This window comes from Orbicella faveolata, unplaced genomic scaffold (assembly GCF_042242905.1).
Source record: "Orbicella faveolata isolate gen_17 unplaced genomic scaffold, um_ofav_v1 contig_34, whole genome shotgun sequence".
Classification (NCBI taxonomy): Eukaryota; Metazoa; Cnidaria; class Anthozoa; order Scleractinia; family Merulinidae; genus Orbicella; species Orbicella faveolata.
Window position 1 is genome coordinate 6,112,864 of NW_028301563.1, and position 21,157 is coordinate 6,134,020.

Here is a 21,157-nt window from a genome sequence, read left to right on the forward strand (position 1 = left end):
ATGTGGGTCGAGTTTGTTGTTGGTTCTCGCCTTGCTCCGAGGGTTTTTCTCCGTGTTCTCCGGTTTTCCTCCTTCCACAAAAACCAAAACTCCAAATTCTAATTCAACGAGGATAGACGACCTGCATGAAAACCAGTGGCTTCATCTCTAAATATGAAATATATGTATTCGAGTCCTATCGGAAAAATCGGAAAAATTCCTATACAAAACCTACTTTATTTGTGTTTAAAATTCGTATCTCACTGGATTCGACGCACTGTGAGAATTGTGGAAGATGTGCCTGACGCAAATTCAAGAAAATCACAAATAAAGACAAAACAGTGGTAAAAAAAACTGTCTGAGCATTTGTAATTCTAGACTAAAAGCCAAATTTTAACAGAGATAATAGTAAAACACTATTTCATCATTGCTTATTACATTTGATAAGTTTGAAGGGACTGGGTGTAAAAACGAATGCAAAAACAGCATTCAAAACATAAAACTAGCGCGCGCAGCGCCATAAATGATTACCCTATGGAGCCACTTCAAAAGGACATCTGCATCACCATTATCGTCATCACTCTTTACATGCGCAATTTCAAGCGTAACACCGCTGGTTAAAAAGACGCTGAAGGAAAGCAATAATCCATGATGGAAGTTATTGTAAAAGTGATGGCCACAACCTTGCCAATCTTCTTGATAATCAGTAAGTATCAAACCTATTTGGTTATCAGGTTTTTGGTTTAGCAATTTTAACAGTGGCGCAATTCAATGCCATTCCTTAAAAACAGCACTGCAAAAATTCAACATAAGAAAGAGGCCGCGAGATATTTGCGGTTTGCGGTCGATTAGGTTCCACCTTCTTAGTTTCGTTTAGAGACAAATATTTCTTAATTTTCTTTTCGAGTTAATTGAGACGAATTAACTTTTTGTTCGTTTATTTCACGTGGTAATCTTCGGGCATCTCCCCTGAAGTTTGAAAGGCTTCCTTCAAATATGTTTTGTCGACGTATATTATAGTTCTCGCGATAACACAACTGGGCAGATATTGCCATTAAGTTTCACGGGTCTAGTGCAATCAGTTTTTAATTTTGTGCGTTGTACAAAATTTTATGTTTGCCTTTGCATAAAATTCTCTTAACATTGGCAAATAGTGTCCTCGCGAATGCTGGCTTTATCTCTTTTAGTGTAATTAACTCCAGTTAATATCAAGTGTGGCAATTATTGACCAAGATAAGACTGCTATTTTACACAAACAACGAAGTGCGTTGTCGAATACACCGTCTGACAGTTCTGAGGGAATCACGAAGTAAGTCATTCTAGTAAACTGTCGAGGTATTATATTATGCACGCGAAGCAAGCAGGTTTAAAATTACAAAATTACAGAATCCACCATTCGCAAAGGAAAAAGACACCACAAGGTGCAGAGTTTGTCCAAAAGTTATGAATTTTATAAATTTTATAAAAACAATTACAAGCATGACAGCATCCACATAAGCAAAGTTGGGAACTTTGCTAAATTTCGTCATATAACTGTTAGATATTTGCAAAAAATGTTTTGTCAACTATACTACCACCGAACTTGTAGGTAATGCGAATATTAGTGACGTATAGGGGGCTCCAAAACGTTTTACCACACTATTCCCATATGCAATAATCTATAATGCGGAAACATGATCCATTATTTTTTTTTACCTGTTGCAATACCTTTTCATACAAAGAGATGACTACAGGTGCAAAGAAACTCCTACGCATCTACCTGCTCTAAATTTTGAGGACAGCATACCAAATGAATTGGAAAAAGTGAAACGTTATTTTCCCTCCCAAACACGAGCAGTGGTTGGAATCGCTTGAAGATATAACTTTTTTTTTCAGTATACGTCTAAGTTACGAACAGACTCGTCAGAGATGATAAAATCATGCCTACTCGTTTAAATTTGAAGCTGAGGATAATTTGTTTAGATGGTGAAGGATAGTATGAAAACATATATAAGCTTCCTCGTGGTACTCATTTTGTTCTGTGAGTACAAAATTCATTATCTTTATTGCGTTCAATTGTGTAATAGCGTATTGTAAATCATACCGTCTTTAGTCATCCATTTTACTGAAAGAACGATCACTAATTATCTCGTAGAAATTAATTCTTGTTATACCTTTTATTACTGAATTATATTTTCCAGAATCGGTTTGTCAAGTTTGTGATGTAAGTCAGTCTTCTATTTTCTCAAGTCATCAATTTTTCTTTGGCATGCTGAACCTGTCGGTAATTTAATGTGATTGAAACCTCAAAAAGAAAGCTAGATCACCGAAGGAAAACAAACCTAAAATAACTTAGCAGCGAAAGAGAGAGGTTCAACAATGTCTCTATTTTAATGCTGATGGATTTCCTCATTCTGACGTAAACAAACAAAAGCCCTCTGAGAGGACATGTGGTTACTGGAGAGTGAATAACCAATGGTGCAAAAGAGAGTTGCGGAGTTTAAGTTTTATTGCAAAATATTTGTTTTTAAATGTAATGTTCTCTGCATCACTGTCCGCAGCATTAGGTACCTCTTTACGATGCGAGGATGGGAAGGCCAGGACGGGAACGGCAGTGGACAGCGGGAATCCCTCGCTAGTCCCGTCGTGTCGCCAAAGACAAAATGCGTTTTCGTATAGGACGGCGACGTCAATTACTCGAGCTACATAAAAGCTTTTCATGATCATAACAGTCATAAAACCAATGACATCCTTTAGAAATGGTAGAATTAAGCTTAAACGATGCTGGACAGACGACGCTGAAATTATCTTTATAAAATTATAAGCTTATATGAAGCAAACATTCTTGATCTGTCAGTATTTTTAATAATATTCCGTGTGAAAGATCTTATCGACTTGGTTCAGATGGCTTTTTGCCAGCAGAACCTTTTTATAATCCTGTCTAGGAATCCTGACTTAGGTGAATATTTCAATTTCAATTGGTAATTGAAACAAGCATTGATAACAGTGGCTGATCTAGGAGAGGGGCCGGGGGGGCCGCGCCCCCCCCCCCCTTATTTTGTGTAAAAAAAGAAGAAATAACAGAAGGAAGAATAGCTGGCAGGGTAAGCAAAGCAAAATTGGGCACCCCCTTAGCTCAAGGTCTGGATCCACCACTGAATAACACCTAATTCCGGGTAGAATGAGAAGATGAAATAAACATCAATTTGAGAATGTGCTTTTATTTGTTTAATGCATGGATGATGCTTTCACAATGTTACGTCATGTCGAAGAGCGTGGGAAAACGAGTTTGCAATGTCCTTCCTGGGGTCAGCAGTTAGAGATCGTGGTCATTCGTAACTCCCTTAACGCTACGTTTCTGCTAGTAAATTCACAATTTTTTCACTCCAACAGTGATACCAAATTATATGGAACCAATTTTAAACAGTCAAAGTAGTTATTTTGATTCATACTCGCGTTTTAAAGATGAAAATCGATCAAAAGAACTCGAGCAAATCTCGAGGTATTTTCGGCCTCGCTTCGTGAGTTCCGAAAAGTGACGGACTGTCTTACTTGCTCACTTATTAACGGAACCGATGACATTACGGTTAGCCAGTATTGACCACAAAAGCAATTGACAAGCTAATTATTGTGTATGGTCCGAACCACAACCAATGAGCGAAAGTAAATAGATTTTTCTGTTGTGTTAGGGTCAGGTGCTTTTAATATATAAGACGTCTTGCACAGCGAATAAAGATGAGAGCATAAAATATAGTTTTCGAGGCGAATGTTTATTTTTAACTCTTTTTCGACTTCGGTCAAGTTAAGTCATGAATAAATTCTATGTGATTTCTGAGAAGTCAATCTACTGATCTGTTTCATTACGAGCGGATTTCCACGATATTATTTCGAAGGGATTTGAGAAAAACCAACAACAATTTGGTTCAACTGGTGATGGACAAAACACTCAACTCTGGCATAACGTCTGAATCAGAGTTGTTTTCCTGCCGTGCTACAGTCGAACCTAATTGAAATTAAGTTCGGCACGGCAGAAGCACGACGTCTGAACTGGCTACTAAAATGATATAAGCGACCTTGGGGTTTTCTGTTAGCTACAACACGACTCAAGGCGAACGAAGACGAAGACTTTTGTTTTAGTGGTGGCTCTGAAAAGACCCGTTTTGAATTTCTTAACAAAGGGGTTTTTAAATTTTTAAGGTGTTACTCTATTACGTCCATGTTGTTTACCATCGTATTTAAGTGGCCTTTGAATTCATAGAAGGCTTGCAGTGTACGCTGCAAGTCTGCTGTGGCCAAAAGAAGACTATTTCAAAGGAAATCTGGCAATGCTTCTTTGAACGCCTCGAGTATATCAAGTAGCTCGTCTCGAACAGAATCCAGCTTCTGTAACACGCCGAAACGGTCCATCTTGAAATAGAAATGTCTTTCATGGCAGTATTAAGCGCACCTATGGCAATAAACTCATTTTGAATGGTGTGGACAAGATAACATTTTCGGACAACGCCATGGGAGGCGGAGGAACTTTTTCTTTTAATACGTTTTAGATTTTACCAGATTGAGACTGTTGATAGAGGTCATTGAGTATGCAAGCTTTCAATGCAATATCACTATTTTTCGAATTAAAGCAGTTTCATTAGATGCGAGAACTCGTCTGTGAACGTTTTTCTTTTTCATGCTATTTGCATGTGCGTTTGCTCTCCGATTTCAATAATAATAATAATACTTTATTTATATAACGCTATTTCTATTACTATCCAATAGCGCTTTACAATGAGCTTGAAAATATCTCACCAATAAAAATTAATTTTAAAAAAACGTAAAAATACATAAAACAGGAGCAAAATAAGCTAACTAACTGAAAATAACTAAGCTGTAAAAATCAGGATAAAAACTAAGAAAAATAAAACCTTATGATAAAAACTTACGCATTCGGGCTTTATGTAATTTTTTTTTCGGCCAAGAAGGTCATCGTCCCCGCCATCCACCCCCCCCCCCCCCGCCCCCTTCCCTTCCACCCAACAAGTCCGAAGGTGCCCGTATGTTTATGTTGGTATAACACCACTGGGGTTGTGCACTATTGATTGTTTTATAACATTACCATAGGAAAAGGCAAAGCGAAGTTTGTCATTGGACTATAACGTACACTAATAATTACGTATACTGATCTAACAAGGTTAAATTTTGTTAAATTTCTTTTCAGGTAGAAATTTCGAAATTGCATGTGATGCCTACAGAAATTGTTCACACAGCTGTGATGAGTTCAGGGGTACGTTCAACTGTAACCATCGTTACAGTTGCGTTAACGAAGCGTGTGGTTATAAATGTAATCTGAATTGCAAAGGAGGAAACTGTACACAATCTTGTAACACGCCTGAAGAATGTGGTCTGAATTGTCACGGAAAACACTGCGAACAGAAATGCCAAAATTCCCAAGTAGAATGCAGTATGGAATGCAGCGGAGAACAATGTGCGCAAGCTTGCAACGGTAAAAAATGTGATCTGGAATGTGACAGCCAACACTGCAAGCAGACTTGCAACAAAGTACATGGAGGATGTAGTCTAAAATGTTCCGGAGGAACATGTTTCCAGGAATGCAATGATCATGAATGTAGTCTGGAATGTCACGGAAACTACTGTAAGCAGACTTGCAACAGTGGAACATGTAACTTGAAATGTCACGGACGAAAATGTGAACAAAAGTGTTACCGGAATTGTAATCTGGTATGTCACGGAAAACGCTGTGAACAGGATTGCAGTCAAATTACCCGTCAGAACAGATGCCAGTTTTGGTGTCCAGTTATAAGTAACGCATCCAAATGCCATCAAAATTGTCAACACAAGCGGCCTCAGTGCACCAATAATTTAGTCCCGGCCACCATTGAAGCGTCGCGTACGACAGTCTTGGAACATTGCTATACTTGCACTGGTGAGTAGCCAAATGCATCTGCTTTGTTATAGTGTGGCTGCACCACATGCAATGTAAGAAAGCACGAGGTCACGAGGGCACCCACGAGGGTACTGGGGAGTGGACATAAAGTAAATAAAGCAAAATCATTTAATTCAAATTGCTATCCGCGAAATGCAGATAACGATTAGTCGGTCTATTTTTCCACAGAACCCCCGCACGAGAAACTTTGCACTAGTAAGAAGTTGCCTGAGGAGAGGTTAAAGATAATCACTGCTCCCGATATTTCACACAATCGTTACTCCACCAGAGTATTTTAAGCCGTTTTCAACTGAGTGTCACTAAAACCAAAATAATCACTTTGGCCAATCACAAAGAAAGTGAACATCCAGTGAACCAATCAAAACTAGAAGCAAATACGCTAACAGGTGCCAAATGAGGTAAAACGGGTGCAAACGAGTCATAACTGGTTTTGCTTTAGCTTCTGATTGGTTAATTAATAGAGAAAGTGAAGTCAGGTTTTAAGCAATCACCAAACGTAGTAATGTAACTTCTACTCAAACGCGAATTACTGTAGACACTCATCGTAAGAAGTTAAGCCAGCACTCTACTTTTTATATTAACCGTTAGCGACCTTTCTTATTGTTTTTTCCTCAGCGTTTTTAAAGTTTGTCAAAATACCAACTCATACATCAAAGCTAAACATACATAAACAAAGTGAAGCATTCTGATTTTAGTTTGACTATGTTCTGAATTTTAGGGAGCCTACTATCACATACAAAAGCAGTATCATCAGTACCAACAACAACATCAACAACACCAATTTCTTCACCGACAACGTCAGTAACCACAGCATCGTTACTTTCGCAACTTTCATTATCACCATCATCAGAAGCATTGTCGACCTTAGCATCAACGCCGTCCAGAACGGCATCAATAACAAAAACACTAGTATCGTCAATGTTATCAGTAGGAACACCATCACTGGCACCATCATCGCCACCATCATCATGCTCAGCACGAAACGAAATCAGCGCTAAATCACAAATAATCTCTCGGACAGAGGAATTGGTATGAATAGATTACAAAAATGTTTAATTTACACATTCCAATTTTTCGTTGTTTTTAAATCGCATCACTGTTCATACTTTTCTTTTAATGAAGAACATTCAGTGGTATTTAGCACAGCATATAGAGAATGACAGCTTACTAACTCGAAACAACATTTTAAAAATCATTTATAAATGTTATAACTATAATATAAAGACTTTTTATGATTGATAAAAGGCCTATCTGGGCTTGATGGCCAACCACTATTCTGGAAAAGGTGCCCGGGTTCGAGAAAGCGGAGAAAAGCGAGCCTAAAAAAACAGAGTTTTCTACCACCAAAAATAGCATGAGCCTGCGGCTTACATCATTGTTTACAAATTTCATAGCAATTTATATAGTTCACACGGCTTGGCGGATTCGTGTAAATAACTTTTGTAACCTTCTCTGTCTCATACTGAATCCAAATATTGAATGCTCGAGTTTTAAGTCCCATAGGAGTTCCAAGGGTGTATTTCATTAGAGGTTTCCTCACGTTTTTTTTTTTTATCTTTTGTTTGTTTTCTGTTTGTTTGGGGTTTTTGGTCATATTTCAATGTAGATAATACCAGAGAAATTGCCAATCTAGTTTATTATCTTCATTCTAGGTGGTGAAGTTTATTTCTGCATTGAACAAAACAAAAGTCCAGCAACACACTTCTTTAAAGGTATATTCAGTTTCTTTTAACCTGCAGAGCTTTAAATGCACTCCAGATAACTTAAGAAAGCGTTTTAAAAGTATTGGGAGAAAACCGTCGCTAGGAACCCCTGACTTACTTGACTAGGTCAAAACCTATTTGTTGTGTTCGTTTCTAGGATGTTGTCAACCTGTTACACAATACCACCGAACAGTTAAGAAACATATCTCACTACGACGTAAAGCAGGGTTTCATAACAGAACTGGAGCGGAAGGGATTCATCTTCAAAGGGGTCATTGCCTTCGAACGCTTTTTCCTTAATTATGGTCGACATCACCTCAATGAATCAATGCCTCAATTAACCAGCGCTCAGAGCAAGCTTGGTAAGTAGAAATGTTAATTTTCACTACTACTACTACTACTACTACCACTACCACTACCACTACCACTACCACTACCACTACCACTACCACTACCACTACCACTACCACTACCACTACCACTACCACTACCGCTGCCGCTACCGCTCCTGCTCCTCCTCCTCCTGCTCCTGCTCCTGCTCCTGCTCCTGCCCCTGCTCCTGCCCCTGCTCCTGCCCCTGCCCCTGCCCCTGCCCCTGCCCCTGCCCCTGCCCCTGCTCCTGCCCCTGCTCCTGCCCCTGCTCCTGCCCCTGCTCCTGCCCCTGCCCCTGCCCCTGCTCCTGCCACTGCTACCGCCACTGCTACCGCGCCTGCTCCTGCGCCTGCTCCTGCGCCTGCTCCTGCGCCTGCTCCTGCGCCTGCTCCTGCGCCTGCTCCTGCGCCTGCTACTGCGCCTGCTCCTGCTGCTTCTGCTGCTCCTGCTACTGCTGCTACTGCTGCTACTGCTACTACTGCTGCTACTGCTGCTACTGCTACTGCTACTAGTACTGCTACTACTACTGCTACTGCTGCTACTGCTACTACTGCTACTGCTGCTACTGCTGCTGCTGCTACTGCTGCTGCTGCTGCTCTGCTACTTCTACTGCTACTACTGCTACTGCTGCTGCTACTGCTACTGCTACTGCTGCTGCTGCTACTGCTGCTGCTGCTGTTACTGCTGCTGCTGCTACTGCTACTGCTACTAGTACTACTAGTACTACTAGTACTACTAGTACTACTAGTACTACTACTAGTACTACTACTACTACTAATAGTACTACTACTAGTACTACTACTACTACTAGTACTACTACTACTACTAGTACTACTAGTACTAGTACTACTACTAGTACTACTACTACTAGTACTACTACTACTAGTACTACTACTACTAGTACTACTACTACTAGTACTACTACTACTAGTACTACTACTACTACTGCTACTGCTACTGCTACTGCTACTGCTACTGCTACTACTACTGCTACTGCTACTGCTACTGCTACTGCTACTGCTACTGCTACTGCTACTGCTACTGCTGGTGCTGCTGCTTGTTAGAATTATGACAAAATGCTAAATTTTAGCAGCTCTCCTTTGGTAACAGGGATGCTCAAACCTTAATGTATCAAAAAAGCCGACAAAATCTTGGGTTGAATCTCCAACGGAGCACTTTACAGATCAAAGTGGCCATGAGCCACTCAACTTGGAAAATGGATCGTCTGTAAAGAGTGACAATTTTGATGCCACTGACTTGAGGTTTGAATCCGTAGGTTAAGTTAAAGTTAAAGCCCAATGGCAAAACGCAACGGCAAGAGAATACCCGAGGAGATGTAACACTGTTGAAAACATCCATGAAGTTATTGGTGATCCTCGTCCGAGTCAATTATAAAGAAAGTACGGCTTCTTGTCCGATCAGCGAAACAAGTATAATCGGATCGTCATTTTCATTCTTATTTTTTTCGTTCTTCATTTTCCCAGGAGATATAAGCGATTTTTTCTTTACTTTGTTACCTTTTGAGAGAAAAAAATTATCCAACCTAGAGTCATAATACTACCGTGGCAAGGACCGCAACCGCGTCTCATCTGCTCAACAAAGTTAAGCCCTGTTCGTCGGGGTTCCTACTTCGATGGGTTACCTAATACGAATACCCCATGTTGTAATAACTTTTTTTTTCCTTTTTCTTGTTTTTGTTTCCCTTTCCAAAGCGATATAAGTGACTGCTGAACTCCCAGTCTTGTGTGATGTCTTTTTTTTTCCATTTATCAACTATTTTGTTCAAATCATTTCGCCATGTCTGTGTTCAGCTTTGAAGCATTTATTTACAATACAGTATACACCAATATACTGTATTGTAAGTATACACCAGTATACACCAAGTGTGAACGCAGCCTATTTGCGTAATGATTGATCCAGGGATGTTATTTTCCTCACTCTAATCCTTTTTTCTTGCTCCGTCTTAGTTCTGCATATTCAACGAGTTTTCGGACGAAATGGGAGAGATTTCCATCTCGAGGGACCAGAAAAAGAGAACTTCATCACCATTCCCTCAAGAAATTTCCACAGCAGCGGTCTGTTTAAACAGTTTATAGTAATACTAAACAATTAGATTATGAAATCGAGATTTCTATAGCGTGATAGTTGACGAAGGCGCAGCCCGAGTCAACTATCACGCATAGAAATCGAGAGCGCGAATAATCTAATTGTTTTAGTATAAATGTACTAGTCGTTCAAAACGTTATCTAAATGCTCTTCACAAACACTTCGAAAACGCAAAGAAGCGGACGCCAGTTCGTTAACAAGCGCACACTGCCGCGTTACTCACTATCTACAACAGAATAGATCATGAGTAGCGTAACCAATCAGCAAACGGCATTCGTGATAGAATAGTAGAATAGGGGGAATACGAAGCCAAGCTAATGATTTATGGTTGTTGTTCCAATTGTGAATTTGATTGGCTAAAACATTTTTATGACTTGATAACGTATAACTGATTTTTTTTAAGCTATGAAGCTCCGCAATCGGAAGTGAAATCAAATAACTAAACTGAACTGATAATGTTTCTATCATAATTGACGGCCTCCTTAAGACTAAAACGACATTACTATCGATACGTCAGTAGTCAGTTAAGCTTTCTATTAGCCGGGAGTTATCTCCAGGTGCCATAGCATGCACAAGACCCGTGAATGGGAGTTTCTTCTCCTCTAAGGTGGTATACATATTTCCCTGGCCACTTAAGGTAACTCCAGCTCAGCAGTTTTAATAAGTCGCCCTGATTACTCGTCGATACCACTTATACGCGAACCTGCATTTGCTCGCAAAATGAGATAAATCAATAAGAAAATAGCAATTAAAATATTTCTTCCATATGTCATCCTCGCCCCTCACTCAAAGGTACACTGTCACGATATATTTGCTTAGAACTGTTATAAATTCACGAAATGATCCCTAGATTTATGTAATAAGAACTTAATCATCTCTAACTGAATGATTAAAAGCAATTTCTTGAAGAACGTCCACACTGCAGCATCATTTTTGCAAAGTTTCAACGAGTCAAACTTGAACTTTTGAAAAAGTGCTGACAGCCTGACGCTTTTTCCGGCAAGAATCTATATCGCAGCCCGTTACCATCCTCGCCATCGTTAGCCATCCTCACTTCCTAATAATGGGTTAAAATGGCTAAAAATAATGACATTGTCTCTTTAAAATGGATATTCAAACTATTTGTCGTAGCTTATAAATTGAGATACTTATTTCTGTGTATTTCAACCTAGATTCAGTGCTGGTTGGTATCGTGTACAAGGATCTTCATGAACTACTTAAATCAAATTCATCTAATAGTGATACAACTAAGAACAGCAGGTATTTAGCAAAGACGTTTACTGATTGTAAAATATATATTTATGTATCGCATTATACTGATTTATTTTAAGCCATTTATACGATCGTTGATTAAGGCCTCGTCCACACTTCGGCAGAGAAATTCAGTAGAAGACGAAACAATCGCAGGTCATTTTGGATTTGTGGTCGAGGAAAACTCAGACAGGGAAATCATATGATTATCGTGACGTCATTGTTTCCAAAAGCTCCGTTTGCAAAATGTTTTGCGTCCTTACTAAAACGAAAGGCCGCCGGACGTTTTCAAATTCCTGTTATTTGAAGAGCATTTTCGTGACGGATTAGTGTGGCTGGTATTCCTAACCTTAGAAATATAAAGCTGCGTTTTTAAATTTATCCGGTGTAGTGTGGACGGGGCCTAAGAATTGGTCGATTGGCTCTTTCCTCTTCAACAGTAACCTATAACACGATCAATAAAAATTGTTTATGTTTACATTATCTGTAGGAGTGTTGGCACCATAATAATGGCAGCTACAGTGGATCCAAGGCCGAAAACATTGCAGCAAAATGTCGTCTTTAAGTTCAAGAACCTAAGGGTAACAAAGAAAAAAAAAGCACTTATGAATAAAGGAAGTGATTCTTCCAATTTAAGTTGAGCGTCCCTGTATATACAGTAGTAATACTGAGGTCAAGCAGCAGTCGAAATATAATGATTTATATGGGAAAAAACGTTTCAATTCTTAAGCTTAAAAAATGTGAAGTATGAATAAAACATTACTGCTGCGTTGGTATACGCTTTTTCCTTAATGTGTTTTGTTTGTAAAACCTGACTAGCTCTATTTTCAGGTTGTGGACGGCGAGAGATTCTGTATGTTCTGGAGCGGCTACAGCGAAAAGAAGTGAGGATCAAGTGATTATTAATGCAACGTGGTTTAATGGCAATGCCTATATCGGATCTTATCCGTTTTAATTCAAAAAATGTTTCAAGTTTTCAATTCATTCAACTTGATGTTGTTGTTTCTGTTGTTTTGATGGTGTTGGCGCTCTCGTGTTGCTGCTGCTGGTAACTTTGTTGCTGCTCTTGTTGATGTTGGATTTGTTGTTGTTGTTGTTGTTGTTTTTGTTGTTGTTGTCAGCTATTGTGGTTGTGATGATGATTACGATGATGATGATATCAGTGACGATGACGTTGACTTTGACGTTGACGTTGACGTTGACGTTGACGTTGACGATGACGATGACGATGACGATGACGATGACAATGACGATCAGGATCAAGATCAAGATGAGATATGATCATTATTATTCTTCAACCCAAAAAGAGTTTTAATCTTAGTAAGGTTAAGGGTAGCAACGCTAGCCGATCCGTTGTCAAATTCGAACGATAATATCTCCCAGTCTGAATTAATTCACGAATGAAGGCAGAAAAAGTAATACTGTTTTTTTCCACATCAAGAGTGTCTTTCTGTAAGACCAACACCTTGCTACACTGTTTTGCTCGCCCTTAATTTCGGACAGCCAGAATTCCTATTGAATTGTTTGATTATCTAGCTAAATTCATGTAGCAAATGTTGGATGCCATTGATGTATGGTGTTCAGTACTGGTGTCATTTTGTTAAATACCCGTTTCAGTCCAGACGGATGGTCAGATGAAGGATGCCATGTTGTGAGATCGAAGAGCAGCTCACTACAAACAGAATGCAGCTGTAATCATATGACTCACTTCGCTGTTTTATTCGACTATGGGGATAACCTTGAGGTAACGATAAGAGTAGGCAACATTAAACTCCTACTGACAAAATGTCAGTGTATTATATCATACCACTAAAAAATGTTGTGAATACAGGTTAGTTTGAGTTGGAAAATGGTAAAAACTTCGGAGTTTTCAACTTATTCTGTTTGCAGTTTTATAATTTCTATAGCTTTCGAGTGTTTTTTAGTTCTCCGGGTTTTCGCTTAACAACTAAACGAATGCTAATCAAACCGTAACCTGACACACAAAAAAAGAAAATAACATAGTCCGGGATAGTTCGTAAACAGACTATCCTGGGTGTAGTGTCTGCTGGGCGGCCTGTGGCCGTCTGTAACAAGTATTATGGGCTAGGTCTTGTTGTTATGAAAACAGGTGTGCGTGAAAACGAAAAAGCAAGGTTATACTGTCTTCAATGCGGCTTGAATGCGAACAAAAGAGTATTACACCGGCTTGTAACGAGGTTGACAGGAGTGCAATTGATGGTAAAAATAGTAAATTGACATGTTAACTCGAAGACCGACTCTTGAATTGGACAGATGTAAGTAATTGCCATACAATCAGGCAAACTAATTAGTAATTAAGAATAAAAAGCAGCGTTATTTAAGAATGACGTTTCGACGGCTCCATGCCATCATTCTCAAATTCAAATAAGATACGTTATGCGAGTTCGTTATATAGTGAATGTACATGTGAAGGTCTCAGTGCATATGATCAAGAGATAAAAATAATCGATGAATAAAAATAAAAATACCAAGCGTGGTGCGCTTGAACTGTCAAATAATTAGTCATTGAAAAATTCTTGTTTTTTCTCCTGTCACTCCTTTGTACAACAGATCACAAAAACAGATGACACGATATTGACGATTCTCACTTACATAGGGTTGGCTCTCTCCATCATAGGAATAATTCTCACGATAATCTCTTATGTTTATTTCACGTAAGTAATGAAAATACTTCATAGAAATCACCTGCTTTAAAAGATACTCATAATCAAATATAAAACTGGATTGTTGGCGACAGACAGTCGATTTTACACGTTAGTAAAAACTATATAATGCATTTACAAAATGAATCAATTTGATGAATTTGCGTGTAAACCCTTGCATAAATTACAAGCTTTAGTTTCAGGTTTGCATTATGCTTAAAAAAGGTTTCGTTTGTTCGGATAAATCGAAAGTTTGTATATTAATTTTCATTTGTTTGTTATACAATATGCAGTTTACGTTTGCAGTTTTATCCCATTGTCAAAATCAGTGTGCTGGTTTGGTGATTTCAAACAATATTTTCTATTTTAATACCTTTTTGTGTTATATAACTATTTTACCCTATCTTTTGTTTATTTTGTTTTGTTTTGCATCCACTATTTGTTGGTTTCTCTTTTTTACCAGCGATGTACATCAGCCTCTCTCTCAAATCAGGATTAGTCTTGCTAGTTCTCTCGGAGCAGGACAAGTAATCTTTCTTGCAGGAATTAATGCCACAGGAAACACAGTAAGAGAACTTAAATCCCATTTGTTGTAGCTTTTAATTAGCCATATTTAGGGACAAGAATACAAAAGCAGAAACCTACACAACGTAGGATGATTTTCTAACATGTACAATATTTTGGCTAGCCAAACCAGCCTTCTTCAGGTACAATGAGAAATTTTACATTGGGACGTGTTTTTATGTTGTATAATTGGGTAATACCGGAAACACGTAAAACAACACAAATTGACAGTGTAAATTAAAGATAAGGGAAAATAAAATAATGAAATAACATAATAACAGAAAATTACTAAAATGTTTTCTCGTGGATGTTAAGAATATCCGCATTTTTAAATTAAAAAAAGCTCCCCTGGCCTTACGGATCGAGTAAAGTCCCTGTGTGTTGGACAGGAGGATGATGTCTCTTTGAGAAAGTGACAACTAAGCATTAACAAATTCACTCCACATTTTACAGGCTTTCTGCGTTGCAATAGCGGCCATTATACAATACTTCCTCATGGCAGCTTTCTGTTGGATGCTTGTCGAGGGAATCTACCTTTACTTGTTTGTTGTCAAGGTTTACAACATCAACAACAAGATGACCATCTATCATGTCACGTCATGGTGTAAGTTGTCGCGTAATCATTTAGTTTTGGGTTATTAGCTGTTAAAGCTGTTTAACACTGTCATGAGAGATTAGCCTTTGTCGCATTTATTGTCTTGTTTGTACTGCACACATGTAGCAGACGTTTTCACGGACCTCGATTGGATTCAAACGAAAGCTTGAGTTGAAAGATTTACGCATAGGACTTGTTGTAAAAGTTAAGCGTGTATTTTTTTTCCTGTGTAAACTGAACGCATGTGTTTGATGTCGATATGACAAACTCAGCCCTGAATCGCCACTTGAGTCATGTTGTAGACACATGTTCTTGTTTATCATTTCAGGTCTTCCTGCTGTTATGGTTGCAATTTCGCTGAGTATTGCCGCAGGAAAAGATGGAATCCAGAGTTTTGTCAGTGACAAATAGTGAGAACGACATGTCTTTGCATATACTTTTAACTACAAATCCAATCTTTGATTCGTCAGGTTGCCAGAATTGCTATTTATTGCATTGAGACTGGCTCCTGCCATTTTCCAACTATTATTGCATTACGCAATCGACATGTTGCATTAGAGGTGCCGGCTTTTCCGAGAATTAAACAGTGCAGTGGATTAAAGAGTGCGCTCGAGTTTTGGTAGGTTTGGTATGTAAAAAAAGCAAAAGTTCTTGGAACAGCATTTTGCGCCTAAGCTGTTGGGTGGGCGTGAAATTGGTTTCCCTCCAGCAGGGGCGAAAACAAAAGAATTGATCGCAAAGCACGTGCTTACGAGAGGGTTTGTTTTCGTTTATACATGATTACGCAATATTATTTACGACCGGTTAGTAAAAAAACACGGACTGCAGTTGGTAGGCCGCATTTAGTCAGCGTTTTAAACCTGAGTCCGTGTTTTATACCTAGTCCATAATGCTTAGTCTCCGTTTTATACCTAAGTCCGTGTTTTGTACCCAGTCCGTAGTCCATAGTCTGCAGTCCGCAGTCCACAATGCATGTTTTATGCTGACCGTGTAAGTCAACACAAACGATGCCTGTTCCGTCGGTATGCTAGACGACGTGCTTTTGTTACTAAAATCTAGGACAATTATTCTGTTTACGAACACCACTTTGAATCGCCTTGAGTTTGTGGGAACAGCTACAGGTCGTTTTCACTTCCGAAACAATGAAACGGATGACATGTTGGTGTACCAAAGCAATCCTGTGGGAGCTGAACTTTTTTCCTATGTAAACACTTTCGTTGAGTTTATGTTACATATTCTGCGCACAAAAATCTAGGTCAGCGAATTGAAACTACACATTTCCTTCTTTGATATATTCAGCAGAAAGCAATGTTGCTTTTGGTCGAAGAGAAGAGGGTACACAACACGTAACCAAACTACAGCTTTCTGTTCGTACGAACAGTCATACACATTTCGTGAAGACATATCTGCAAGGTTTAACGCTGACTTCGAACTTTAAATAAACAACTTTTCCGCTACAGTCCACAATAAGCTGTCTCGACATTCGAAAGTCCGCATTATTGCACAATAATCGAAAGAAAGCACATGGACGAACATGGAGATGACGTCATTCGCCCCTAAAGAATTTTTGGGGGGGACCAAAATAAGGGTCCATAGAAAGATACATACAGGGAAACTCGATTTTCCTCCATTACCCGATTAGAACTGCGTTCTGTCGAACGCAATAATTTACGATCGTCGTTATTTGTCTCCACGCGGGACGCTATCGACGCTGCAGTGTGCGGGGTGCGTGCCACGTGTGAACCTAATGCGAGGTCTGGCGAGCAGTTGGTCTCTCCGTGGCTTGATTCCTGAGGCGCCCGACCGGTGACTGGGGCGCATGAGTTCGAATAGTCGGGGAATCAGATTTTCTCTCTCTCCACGTTACCCATTAACGCTCACAGATGTTGAACTTTCCCTCTCGACCTCATTAATAATTCATAAAGTTTAAACAAAAGAAATAATGATCGTGATGGTGTTTGGGTATCTGATTTTAATCACCGATTTTTACGATTTTATCTCTCTGTTTTCTCCTTATAGTTTTAGTTTCGATTGAGGAGATATATCAAACACTCAAGACAGTATTTGAACACATTTTCAAACACCTCGAAGTTCGTCAAAAATACTTCGCTGGACTTCGCAGTTTCAACTCTCCGCTCGGTGTTTGGAAATGTGGTCAAACACGGTTTTTCGTGTTTGACACATTACATCTGTCATCTTCTGTTTCCCGTTCGTTGTTCCTTAATGAGTTCTCTCTTTTCTTTTTCTTCTTCAAGCTGCTGGATTTCTTCAGATAACAATCTGATCTGGACATTTGTCTCTTTTGTGGTGATAATCGAAGTTGTAAGTAAAACTAATCTCAAAGAAAGTTAGTCTAACAGACTTACTTTCTTTAATACAAATTACAAACAAATTATAGTGTACATTATTCAGAATTGTTCATGTGTAACCTCGCACACAGAGTCTTCGTTCCCTTCGACCATCGGTCCAGAAACAAGCGACCGTGGAAAGGTTCGATTGGAAGTCTGAAAATATCGGACTTGTGGTTGAATTGCACAGGCGCACCTGACAAACATATCCGGTCCTTGCATTGTTTTCAAAACGAATAAAAATCGATACCGCAACAGAATCCACGAGGGTCAATTGTTTCGACAAGCTTGACTTGTAAGGAGCAAAGATTCGAGGCACAAGATTGTCTTTTACTTTGCTTTACTGCGATCTGTGATTGCGTTAGCAAAAAATTTGTCAGAAGGGGGTTTGCCCTGGTCGTTTATCTAAGGGCGTTGGAATTATCACCGAAAGTTCCCGCGTTTAAATCCTCCGCCCTGTCACTATGTTCACTATGTTTATGTTCGGTGATTCGCGAATCTGTGCTTTGCTATCAGCTAACGGGTTAGCACTAGTCCTCCATTTCAAGTTGACATGTGTTTCACATTTTTAAAGACACCACAAGTTTCTAGCTTTAAAACGCAACCATGTGTGAACCAATTCGCTTTATTACCTTTTTAGTTTCTGTTACGACTGGAAGCAGTTGATATCTTTGATCTCTTTCATGAATTTCTCTTTTTAAACTAAGGTTAACTTGTCGATTCTTGCACGAGTGATGAAGGAAATGGCCACAATGCAATCAGCAGAGGACAAGCATATTCAGCAGATAAAGTAAGAATTAAGTCTTAGTGAATTAGAACAGTTTTTCCCCAGGCTAGTGCGTTCGACTACAGATCGAGCGTTCCGGGTTCGAGCTCTTGCCGGGGACATTGTGTTGTGTTCTTGGGCTAGACACTTAATTCTCGTAGTGCCTCTCGCCACCCAGGCGTATAAATGAGTACCGGCGAATTCTATGCTGGGGGTAACCTTGCGATGGACTAGCACCCCAAGTAGAAATACTCCTAGTCGCTTCAAGCTGGGGATAAGCTCAGGCCACATGGTCCTCTAGGCTCGTATCCAGAATTTACCTAGCTACCACTCGCGCAATCCCGGGTCGTAACCAATCGATCATTATACCCTTAACTTGCCTGGGTGTCTTTTTCTTCGCAGACTTTCGCACCATTTATGAAAAGAAGCCGAGAGTACTTAGAAGTGAGATGCGGTTTCAGATTTTAAGAGCATATTTAACTAATTTACCAATTTGCTATAATGTTGTCTTCTTGCAGACTTGGCCTCAAGGCATGCGCAGTGTTGATTCCTCTTCTAGGGGTCACATGGTTGTTCGGTCTTCTGTCGCCTCAGCACAAAGCTTTTGTTTACATTTTCACGATACTTAACTCTGCTCAGGTTAGTTTTGAGTCCGGATCTCACGCGAATACATTTTTATTACTAGGACTTTAAGAATTTTTTAGTGATAAAAATTGGAAAATTCGACTATCTAAAGGTCTAGATATTGTACAAAATGATATAAAGTTCTCAATTTGAGGTCGCTGTGTTGCTCATATATGTTATTTTGTGTTTACATTGATTTTTGTAGTGATTCGTGCTACATTTACTTTCTTAAAAGCTGCCGCTTAATAGTCATGAACGTTTTTACCGCTGAATAGTCATGAAGAGTTAATCTACACACAAGTCGAAAAGAGTTGCGGTTTCGGAATTATTCTGAAATAGCTATACCGAAAACACATTAACTTTGCCGTTCTTCAAAACTACTTATGAAACTTTTTCTTCTTTAACAGGGATTTCTAATTTTTCTTTTGCATTGTTTGAGAAACAGTCAGGTAAGAGCGCTGACCGGAAAATTATCGATGAACTCTTCAGCAAGTAATCCAAAAAGTCTACCTTAAAGTTTGTAATATTGAGCAGAATATTGCAAGTGAGCTTTTTAACTTTAGCAGCAGACAGTTCACTTTAATTTGTTGTTTCATCCTTAGATTAAAGAGCGTTTCAGAAGAAGGATAAACGTGGCTTTTCCACGGGCAAACGATGAAAACCATGCCAAGAAAGCTTCACAGTTTAATCGAAGTGATGTCGGCGCAGTGAAGAAAATTGAAGTCCAGCCGTGCAGTGATAGCGTATTTGAACTGAAGTAGCACTAGAGGGAAACTTTTTTTTTTTTTTAATTTTAATCTTATAATTTTAAGCTTATAAGGCTTCCAGTTAAAAACTGGGGGCATGCCTCCCCCCACCCCCCCAGAAAATTTTGTAAAAATGTAGCATTTTGGTGCGTTGTCCATGATTTTCAGCCAATAAATGTAACGTATCGATTGGACTTGAATGATAATGCGTCGTTTACTTTACCGAAAACCTAAAATAGATTGAAAATAGCCCATACTTAAAACATCAGTTAGCACCTCCATGATTGTCTTTGACTACATTGATCTTGGCGGCCATCTTGGGGGAAGTGTTTCAGTTCGCCATGGGTGTGCACATCTGTGTCCACAATCGTAACTTATCATGTCACCTGTGAAATCACTCCAATATCTCTAGGCTTTCAAAACACGGTATGTGCTTGCTAAAATGCAAACAAATCAAGCAGGATGTTGTTTATAGCACATGGTTTTTTTTATCACTTTTAGGCCATGGGTATCCAGTGTTTGGCTGCCAGTGTCCATGATTAAGTTACTACGCACAAAATGTATAAGCCTTGGAAGGAAAAAACGTCAGTTTTTTTTAATTCCTAATTGTGGAGAAAACCAGGACTAAGAAATTAAAACTGCAGCATAAAGTGGCTGCCAAGGTGCCATTCAGGCGGATACAGTTTGTAAGCCCGACAGTGCAATTCACTCTGCAGGAGTCTTTTTTTTCTTCACTTCTTCTTTGCACGATTTTTTGTTTTCCAGTCACCCTCCCTTGCACGAATTTTTGTTTGTTTTTTTTCCCCACCCCCTTCCCTCCCAATCACTTTTCTAATGGTAAAGTGTTCTTCTTACCATTTATGCTAGAATGATTTTGTCATCATGAATGTTGCAATTTTTGGGTAGGGAATGGACCTCATTATGTTCCTGCATGCTGTTCGTATATACTGTACAGCTGTCATACCTTTAACTGTATGTCTCTACAGTCTCTTTTGGGAAGTTTCCTAAGACTGTGTAGAATTCCAGTAATTTTTTAAAAGGTAATTAATAGTATATACTATGAAAAGGAACTGAACTATTGTTGGATGTACAGCATAAAGGCAAATAACAATAGGCCACTTTCGATGTATTAAATTCAGCTCAGTTCAGAGCGAGGCCTAGAGAACAAAAATAAAAGAAACGAATAAACATGTCATTCAATTTCCTTTGTTTGTGTCCTCTAAGCCTCACTGCCAAGCTGAATTTTAATATATCGAAAACAGTCTCTTAAAGACTATATTATAAAATACAAGTAAAAATTCATGCCACCGCTCAGTCATTTGCAAACATTGTATAAAGGTGGCTGGATCATAGATTTTACACAACGTTTCGATGACTCCATGTCATCATTTTCAAGTGAAGAGAATAAAAATTGATAACTTAATATATACCATGCGAGGTGATAAAACGTAAAGCTGTAAAAGTGTACATGTAAATGGTGACAAATTTAAATAAATAGTTTTGCGCGTACGGAA

The 21,157-nt window shown here is 39.0% G+C and overlaps 2 protein-coding genes across 2 annotated transcripts; both read left to right on the forward strand.

Moving 5' to 3' along the window:
• The first annotated feature begins 600 nt into the window (after positions 1-600).
• On the forward strand, positions 601-7,742 carry LOC149104397 (uncharacterized). The gene is made up of 4 exons (XM_089272131.1): positions 601-685; positions 5,159-5,884; positions 6,624-6,934; positions 7,558-7,742. Exons 1-4 carry the CDS (start codon positions 628-630, stop codon positions 7,732-7,734), a joined length of 1,272 nt encoding a protein of 423 aa, XP_089128257.1. The 5' UTR covers positions 601-627; the 3' UTR covers positions 7,735-7,742.
• Positions 7,743-7,843: 101 nt separating this feature from the next.
• LOC110055701 (adhesion G protein-coupled receptor L4-like) lies at positions 7,844-21,157 on the forward strand. The gene is made up of 15 exons (XM_089272130.1): positions 7,844-7,970; positions 9,948-10,055; positions 11,259-11,346; positions 11,828-11,918; positions 12,169-12,221; positions 12,955-13,081; positions 13,909-14,012; positions 14,464-14,566; positions 15,018-15,168; positions 15,488-15,569; positions 17,415-17,481; positions 18,215-18,297; positions 18,792-18,912; positions 19,305-19,346; positions 19,500-21,157. The coding sequence occupies exons 1-15, from the start codon at positions 7,937-7,939 to the stop codon at positions 19,656-19,658; spliced, it is 1,413 nt and encodes a 470-aa protein (XP_089128256.1). The 5' UTR covers positions 7,844-7,936; the 3' UTR covers positions 19,659-21,157.